The 8939-nt window shown below is 40.4% G+C and overlaps 1 protein-coding gene and 1 long non-coding RNA gene across 3 annotated transcripts in view; one reads left to right on the top strand and one right to left on the bottom strand.

Moving 5' to 3' along the window:
- Positions 1 to 11: 11 nt before the first annotated feature.
- Positions 12 to 8939, top strand: part of LOC113037233 (poly(A) polymerase type 3-like) — a 9007-nt gene continuing 79 nt past the window's right edge. Inside the window, exons 1-17 of one of the 2 annotated variants that reach the window (XM_026194084.1) lie at positions 12 to 72; positions 326 to 487; positions 615 to 681; positions 786 to 867; positions 1034 to 1143; positions 1227 to 1280; positions 1408 to 1492; positions 1615 to 1704; positions 2077 to 2215; positions 2323 to 2395; positions 2500 to 2620; positions 2832 to 2916; positions 4493 to 4546; positions 4715 to 4834; positions 4927 to 5033; positions 5108 to 5337; positions 5904 to 6001. In XM_026194084.1, the coding sequence (XP_026049869.1) occupies positions 65 to 72; positions 326 to 487; positions 615 to 681; positions 786 to 867; positions 1034 to 1143; positions 1227 to 1280; positions 1408 to 1492; positions 1615 to 1704; positions 2077 to 2215; positions 2323 to 2395; positions 2500 to 2620; positions 2832 to 2916; positions 4493 to 4546; positions 4715 to 4834; positions 4927 to 5033; positions 5108 to 5337; positions 5904 to 6001 (1685 nt within the window). In that variant the 5' untranslated portion in view covers positions 12 to 64. Of the gene's footprint in view, positions 73 to 325; positions 488 to 614; positions 682 to 785; positions 868 to 1033; positions 1144 to 1226; positions 1281 to 1377; positions 1493 to 1614; positions 1705 to 2076; positions 2216 to 2322; positions 2396 to 2499; positions 2621 to 2831; positions 2917 to 4492; positions 4547 to 4714; positions 4835 to 4926; positions 5034 to 5107; positions 5338 to 5903; positions 6002 to 8939 lie in introns of both variants that reach the window. The other variant, XM_026194083.1, reaches the window with a different exon arrangement.
- The window catches only part of LOC113037236 (uncharacterized), a 27824-nt gene continuing 21529 nt past the window's right edge, over positions 2645 to 8939 (bottom strand). The window contains exon 3 of the long non-coding RNA XR_003274605.1: positions 2645 to 2845. This is a non-coding gene — a long non-coding RNA (uncharacterized LOC113037236). The remainder of the gene's footprint in view (positions 2846 to 8939) is intronic.

Here is an 8939-nt window from a genome sequence, read left to right as displayed (position 1 = left end):
GTTTTGATTTGAGAAAGCAAGCAAGCAAGATATACCTGACTCAACTAAAGAAACAAGTGCAACAATGTTTCTGTAAGTACTTGCGTCCCCCCTTTTTTTTGCTGCTTTTTCAGCAATTTAGCTAGCTAAAACACATATATCACTGCTATCCGGTCTTTGTTATGGTTACGGATTTGTTATGGGATTAAAAGGAATCATATTTAAAATTTCGAAACAAAATAGTTGGCGCAAGTACATTTTATGCATATTGTTAGTTTTTTCATAATGTTATTTATTTTTAAGGTTTCCCATTAGTACACTAGCTTTTTCCTTTTACTCCAAACAGGGGCCAAGCTCCCACGTGGTCAGACATGCCAAGGACCTATGGGCTCACTGGTCCAATCAGCGAGGATCTACCTGAAGAGGAAAACTTGATCCAGACCAGAAAACTGTTAGACACTATGAAGTCCTACAATGTATATGAAAACAACTTAGAGTTGGAGAACAGGTATTATACATAGTTTTTCCAGCCCTGTTTAATGTTGCATCACCTTGAGAAAGAGTCAGTGCAAGCAGTTGACTGCATAGCACCCCTCACTTCGGAGAAATTTAAAAATGCTCTGTTTCATCTGCAGAGAAAGGGTTGTTAAAAGACTGGAGTCCCTCTTTAGGGATTGGCTCAAAGAAATGTGCATAGAAATGGTAAGAATTTATCTAGCATTTTTTTTAAAAAGAATCTCCAAATCTGAAAAACAAAGAGAGTTGCACAGGGTTGATTTTGATAGGTAATGTCATTTGATTTTTAGAATGTACCTAAAGTGGTTACAGAAAAAGTTGGAGGCAAGATCTTCCCATTTGGCTCGTATCATCTGGGAGTTCACTCAAAGGGTAATTACCCAGACATTATTTAATGTTGTTGTGCAATTAAACATTGCACGTCTTTGTGATTATACGGCATCTTTCAGTGCTAACTTTCTGTAAGAACATGGTGAAAGGACAGTAGTTAGCTCTTTCCCTGGCTTTGCTTTTATCTGAAATAGTGGCATTTTGACAGGTGCTGATATTGATGCTCTGTGTGTTGGACCTGGATTCCTTGAGAGAAAAGCCTTCTTCACCTCCTTCTTTGCAAAGCTGAAAGCTCAGAAGGAGGTCAAAGACATACAGGTCAGTCACATCACTGAGTCACTGTACAAAAGTTGAATGACATTTTGCTATTTTGTGCAAGCTGACGGTATCATTGTCCTCAGGCCATCGAAGAGGCTTACGTCCCGGTCATCACACTGTCCTGGGAAGGGATACAGGTAATTTGTTTAGAGAGCAAATTTTTTAATAATGCAGGATGATTCAGTGTTTTTGTATCTGTCTTAATCATGTTTTTGTGTTTGTCTTACTTAAAAGATTGACTTAGTCTTTGCTCTGCTGCCTCAGAGGAGCGTTCCTGATAACCTTGACCTCCTCAATAACAGCATAGTGAAGAACGTCGTAGATGCACGCTGTGTCAGAAGTTTCAACGGTAAGTGTCAGATTAAAATTTGGTAATTAAATTGCTAATTAGCACCTGACAGATCTTCTTGGCCTCCCCCCTTAAAAAATAAATAAATAAAACAAAATTCTACTTTTATTTCTTGTCTGTAGGCTACAGAGTTACAGAAGAGATTCTCAGGCTGGTACCCAATGTTCTCAACTTTAGGGTTGCTTTGAGAGCCATCAAACTATGGGCCAAACGTGAGTCGAACTTTCAACTTGCAAGATAATTACACATTTATATTCATATTGTTAAGCCATGTTGGCATTTCATTCGAGCACGCGCCTTACATTCTGAAATAAAAAATGTAGACCTTGAGTAGTTTACCTCCTGACACATCTGTTAGTATTTTGACATAGTCTTCTGTCCACAGGCCGAAAAATAAGTCATGATTTATTGTTTAGTGACACAGTGACTAGTACCTGTCCAAGTACCAATTTGAGTATTAGGAATTAGCAGGAGAATTAGGAAGCAGCAGCAATGCAAACTATAAAAGTCTTATCAAATACCTAAAGGGTGCTTTGAGATAATATAGATGCTGAAGTCTAATGTTCTCTGTTGTTTCCCTTCAGAGCGTAACATTTACTCCAACAAGCTGGGCTTCTTGGGCGGTGTATCGTGGGCCATAATGGTAGCCAGGATTTGTCAGGTGTACCCAAATGCTACCGCTTCTACCCTGGTGATAAAATTCTTCAAGATCTTCTCCATGTGGTGAGTTGTCTCACTTTTTCCTCATTTCATTGATGAAAAAAAAAAGTGTCAACACCCAATGCAAACAAGGATCAGCTGCCGTGAAACTCTCATATGTTTTGTCTCAGGGTGTGGCCGATCCCAATCCGCTTGATAGAAGTAGAAAAATGCACCTACAACCTTCCTTTTTGGGATACCAAGGTATGCCCAGCTAAAAAAAAAATCTGGTGGAGTCACCACCACCAGACGTTTAATAAATGAACATTTTCAAAAAGCACAAGTAAAACATGCTTCTGCATTTCCAGGTCAATCGATGTGACCGCTATCACCTAATGCCCATCATCACCCCAGCGTACCCGCAGCAGAACACCTCAGTCAGTGTTTCTCGGTCCACGTTTGCCATCTTGAATGAGGAGATTCATCGAGGTTAGAGATTATAAGCGCCATAAATACAAGCGTAATTTAACAGTCTTTGAACCTTTCTGTTTGCTCCAATGTGAAGAAACTGTTCACTGAGTTGAGTTGAACTGTTCAGACTGTTTCACTCACAACATCGGGGATGTTCTTCTGTAAGCAAAGCGAGGGGGTTTAATTATACCTGGACTCTAACCACTTCTATTTCCTTCCTCATCCACAGGTCACGCCATCTGCCTGGAAATAGAGCAGAAAAAAGCAAAGTGGTCTGAACTCTTTGAACCAACTGACTTTTTCAAAAAGTACCAGTATGTATTAAGACATGTAAAGATGAAAATCGACATTGCCACACACAGAACACAACTGTCTTCCCCAATTTCCTTATATTTTACCACACATCGATGTTTTGCACTCGTGTCTTCTGATTGTTCATTTGTACTTTGACAAAGAAAAGAGCGTTGTATTTGATGATGTTTGACTTTTTAAATTGTAATATTAATAAATTAAATGAAATTAACAGCTAAGGGCAGCACGGTGGCACGCACTGTTGTCGCACAGCAAGAAGGTCCTGAGTTCAATTCCACCATCAGGCCGGGGTCTTTCTGTGTGGAGTTTGCATGTTCTCTCCGGGTACTCCGGCTTCCTCCCACCGTCCAAAGATAGGTTAATTGAATAACCCAAATTGCCACTAGGTGTGAATGTGAGTATGAATGGTTGTCTGTCCCTGTGTGTTGGCCCTGCGACAGACTGGCGACCTGTCCTGGGTGTACCCCGCCTTTCGCCCTATGACAGCTGGGATAGGCTCCAGCGCCCCCCACGACCCTGAAAAGGATAAGCGAATGGATGGAAATTAACAGCTATTTACATTTTAGTATCTTTACTGTATATAAAGGGCAAAATAAGAATGTTTTGTGCACACATTGTAATCTTACTCTATGTATTGTGTAAATTTAAAGTGGGTGGTTAAGCCGGGCTGTCTTATGTTATTCTTTTTTGAAAATGTCTGGGATGCCGACTGTACGATGATTGTACAGAAAATGCACTGCTGTTATTCAATTTATATACAGGAAACCTGATTGGTTAAATGTAAAAAGTGGATCAGCTTTTGCCTGATACTGTGACGAATTTACTTTTGTACCTGACTTTACTGAACTGTGGTTGGACAAGTTTGGCTGTTTGCTGTCATGAATTGAAACGCGTTCAGTGAAGTCTGTTTGAGTAATTTGTAGGAAGCGGATCGTCTGTCAGTTTTTGTGGGGATTTTAAATTATTTGTTTGCTTTCTAAACTCTTGGTATGCTGCTTCAGACATACATTTGCATAATGGTGGGTTTGTTGAACAGATTTTGCTGTTTTCTGTCCATGATTCAAATATAAACTGAAACCTGTTGGGGTATTTGTAGTAGTTTCTCATTTATTCATCGCTATATGAGCTGCTGGACGGTTTGAGTCATTTTTGAGCTCCTGATATTCTCTGATTCTTTAATGCTTTCTCTAAACTCTTGTGGAATCTGTAGCTTCTATCATTTCTGCTGCACTTACATCGTCCTGTCTGAATAAATTCACCGTGTGTTCTGATCTTCTGGGTTACTTAATAAAATGGCAAATAAAAGGTTAATGGTGTAATCATCAGCTGTTGCTTTAAAGTGTGGTTTTGCTTGTTTGTTGCAAGGCCTACACCGAGTGCAGTAAAGGGGAAATCATCAGTGCGTCAGTATTCTCTCTGTTATGTGTACAGCGTTGTTACCCACTGTCCTGTTACACTGCCTGACTTGCTTTAAATATTGATTAGACAGTCAATCAGCTTCAAAAACAGGAAGCATGATTAATGTACGATTCCAGCATGTGTGGAGCCTATCGCCATTGTTCTGTCTCATGTTTCAAGGCACTACGCTGTGTTGGAAGCATCTTATACTACAGAAGAGAAGCGTCTCGAATGGTGAGTACATAGCGCAAAGCAAAACTGGAACATCTCATGACTTTGGGTATGAATCCTTCTTATGTGTTCCAGCACTTCTCTTAAAGGCTGAAAACTGTTTAATATTTCATTCCCGACTGCTGTAGCGCTGTCCTCTTTCTGAAAACTCTGTGTTGTTCGCTCTGGCAGGATTGGCCTCGTGGAGTCGAAAATCAGATTACTGGTGTCAGCTTTGGAGAGAAATGAGCCGGTCTCCTTGGCCCATGTTCACCCACACGCCTTTCCTGGGCTCAGAACAGCGAATAAAAAGTAAACACAAGCGATGTTCTGGTTATGTTTAAACTGTGTTTACGAGTAGCGTTGTCTTTGCTAACTCGTGCCTGTTTTTCTGTCTGGTTTAGAGATGGACAGAGCACAATGTGGCTCATTGGACTTGTCTTAAATGTGAAATACTCTGAAAGATGTAAAGAAAATCTAGAGCGCAGCTTCAAAACTTTCACTAATATCAGTAAGTTTTTCTTTTTTTTTAATTAGAAAAAAGTAATTCCTGAAATTATAAAATGTGTTTTTATTTTGTTGCAGTCAACAGCCTGGCCAGGAGCTCTAACATATATGATGAAGGGATGTCCTTATCAGTCGCATGCCTAAGGAGGGAAGACCTCATTTATGAGCCACAGCAGAAAGCTCTCCAAACCTCTGAAACTGAGCCGCCTCGTCTCGTCTCACCTGTCAGCGCTGACAAACAGGGCACGACAAAGAGAAAACTACTCCATAGATCTGAGACACCATCCAAAAAATTCAAAGATGACAAGGTTTGCTCAATCATCCATCCAAATTGCTTGTCTTGGATGTTAGATTGGTTTTCTTTTTTTGTTTTGCTTTCTTAAGTGGTAAAAAAGTAAAAAAAAATTGGTTTTAAGGTGGATTAGACACTCAGCCATGTCACTTACTAGAATCTGTAGTAGTATTGTACATTACCTTAACCCAGGAGTGTCAAACTGACTTAAGCAAGTTGGCCTGACTGGTGAAACTACATGAAAAACATTTAAAGGTTTTGGTAAATCACTGCTTAGTAAGTTAGTATCCTATAATTGAGACTATGAAGTTTTAATTAATTCAGAGAAAATATTCTTGTACTTTGGTGTGGCGTGGATGGCAGGGGGTGAGGATCTTTATCAATAGGAAAAGCTTTAAAGGTTATGAAAATACTGTTACAAAATACTGGGCCTCATTGGAGTCTTTGAAGGGCTGATACTGGCCCCCGGGCCCTATGTTTGACACCCCTACCTTAACATAAAGACATCAGACTGTTATCAGTTTTCTTAGACTGTCAGGAGATATTAATATGCTGTGAATAAGTCTGTTCCTTGTCTCTCAGAGTCTGCCCGTCGACCAGCCTCACAACGTCCCTTCAGGTGGCCACGTCGCTGGACCTTCTGCATTTGCAAAACCCGCCGTCAGCCTTACAGCCCCCAGGTACAGAAGAACACGAATGAACAGAAACCTCTCCCTAGTTTCCCCCAGTTCATGTCTTCCATGTGCCAAAAATCACATAACATAGCAGCTTTTGTGAGGTTCATGGAAGTCCTGTTGAAAGCGACACTTACAAGATGAATTTCATCTCTTTACCACAAGAGGGCAATGAAGCCTTTCTACTCAACTGCAGTGAAGCAATGTGTGCACAGATCAACTTTTCAGACGCCAGTCAGTGGCTGATAAAGAAAAAAAATGCTGCAGATTAGAGTTATGGGAGCAGCTTTGGATTCAGTTATCTCTGCGAATATTCTTCACTTTGAGGAAGGAAATTAAAGAATCCGAATGCTTGCATTTTTCACTTTAGTGTGTTGATTTGGAGACCAGATAATAGTAGTGAGGTGCTAATTAATACATTGGGGGTGGTGATCTATTATGTTGTGCATTTAAAAATAATTTATCGTTTCTTTTTTCTTTTTTCCTGGAAGCCCTGCTCCCAGAGGAAAGTGTTTTGTCTGTTGACCTCTTCCAGCTCTTTGCTAAGTGGTGCTTTTAAGTCATCTGCTGTCTTTGATTAACTGCAATTAATGACGGGGACAAACAAACATCACTTATTATTGGGCTGTAATATATTTGGATAAAGAGGCTAATAGAACTATGCTTAAGAATTTAGTATTGCCAGAAAAAGAAAAAAGTGGGAAAAAACAAAACAAAAAGAAGCTTTCAATTCCTCATAGGCTTTGGAGTTTCGTACTTTCACTTGCATTGAATAGATTTCCTCTCTCATTTCTACACCAAATGCGACATTTGCGGCGTTCAGCTGATGATATGAAACTGATTCCGAGTGATTGAGGGAGAACAGGGCTTAAAAAGTGTGGCTGACCACTTTGTGACCATTTGAGAGCACAAAGTGTCCGTTGTGTGACAACTTGTAAAATTATCATGTGTGATTTTTTTTTTTCTTTTAAAGCTAGCTCAAAAAGGTACTTTTGTTCTTTTTGACATTTAGTCATAATGGATGTTGGAACGTTAATGGTATGATTTGTAATCGCTCAAGTAAAAATTGAACGGGACTAAAAACGGGCCGAGATTTTGATTTTGCAAAAATACCACGAGCTGGCTCTTTTCTCTTTACTGTCTTTTGTTGATATGCAATATGTATCATTTTGGGGGAAGATTTGTGCCAGGCGAGACACTGAGATACTCATCCATAGGGAGCTGTCTCATAACATGGCCTAGTTAAAGGTTTTCTGTTGTTTGCATCCCAATCCGGTCAAAATTTCCCAAGATATGGCTTGTAAGAGTGTGTATGTTGTTGCTAAGGAACAGTTTTTTCTGCACTCTCAGTAGGTGGTCTCTTTATGAATATCATTACATATCCTTATTCAGGGGAGGCAAGGCATGTTTATTCTTTGCTCACCGCGTTTATCACTGTTTTCATGTTAAAATTTGTGAGGGCTCTGTGTGGCCACTGTTTAGACCTTGATGTATTTCCTAATATCTACAATTGTGATCCAGACTAATCGCTGATGATCTGATATGTTTTTAAATAGGTGTCTGATCTGACTGAAGTTAAAAGCGAGCCTGTTTTTCCCTCACTTGCATTTGTCTGTAATTAATCAAGGACAACATTAGGACTCAATCCAGAGGTGTATCCACGGGAGGTCCAGTTTAAGGTCTGGGGCTCCCCTGTAGTTGTGGCCCTGCTTACTCCTGCCGTGTGCACTCTGTGTGGGGCTGAGGCTCAGGGCACGGCCCCCTGTCTTCCTGCTGGGCCTCCATCTGCTGTGGTGGTGGTTAGGTCCCCGGATTGATGGCAATACAATGATTTTATGACAAGTGTCGCAGTGAGTGACAGAGGGTCTCGTCCTAACCGGGCCTCCCGACGACCACGGCTCCCACATTTGTGGTCGGCTCTTTGCCAAGGCTAATGGGAGGAGTGATCTTCCTGCTGTGGAATGGGACTTGTAGTTTACAGCTGGCTGGTAATTCAGGACAAGGAGTAAATCTCTCCGGCTTCTGTCTCTTCTGGCACCAGCATGTTTTTTTTTCTCAAATAGTAATCTTTGGTAAAAAAATAAATAAATAAATAAATCAGCTATTCTTAGAAACTAGCCTTCAGTGCTAACTTCTGATTGGTACATGAGTGTAGTTGCTCTTCTGCCAGAAAGACCAGCCCACTCTTTTGAGAGACTTTTGTTAAGCCTTCTAAACTGGTCTCTGAAGTTCCCCAGTTGACCCAGCAGCACTCCTTTCACACACCTGTCAACACGCTGTTTCTTTCCACTTTGGTGGGTCCAAGTTAAAAAGAAATTGTTTCCTTCATCTCCCACTACTCTCCTCCTTGCCCAAAAAACGGGATGATAAAAGCTAAGAAAGAGTTTCACATCTGAGCAACAGTAACAACGCTACTGTACCTTCAAAGGGGAAGATGCCACATTGTGAGATGACAGGGTATTGATATGAAAGTGTTGTCTCCTTCCTGGGAGAGATCAGAGGAGGCCTGGTAGATGTGTACTGTTATGTTGCTCTGAGTGATCTGACCAGTGTGGTGGAAGAGAAGTGCCATTCACTGTGAAATGTGCCTGTGTCAGTTTTTCCCTGACAGGATCCAGGGTAATACTTCGGAATAGGCATCGGATTCTTTTTCTTTTTTGCTCTCTTTAAAAAAAAAAAAAGAAATCTTGGCTTGAGTTTGTTGTTAATCACTTTTTCGGGCTATAAATTACTTTTAATTTCTGGAAACTGACATTTCTGGGGAAGATAACACAGTTGATACCAATAATGAAGATTTTTAATCTGTTACACACATTTTAGTCTTTACTTTGTGTACAAGACAAATCAAACTCCACGAGTTATTTGTTAAATCTTTATGATATCTGTTTGTTCTGCAGGTGTTGCAGGTGTTACAAGCTTGACCGCTAACTTAGTTCTGCCTGTT

Source organism: Astatotilapia calliptera, chromosome 15 (genome assembly GCF_900246225.1).
Source record: "Astatotilapia calliptera chromosome 15, fAstCal1.2, whole genome shotgun sequence".
In the NCBI taxonomy this organism is placed as follows: Eukaryota; Metazoa; Chordata; class Actinopteri; order Cichliformes; family Cichlidae; genus Astatotilapia; species Astatotilapia calliptera.
The sequence above is the reverse complement of the archived record's forward strand: the minus strand, read 5'-3'. Positions and strand labels throughout refer to the sequence as shown.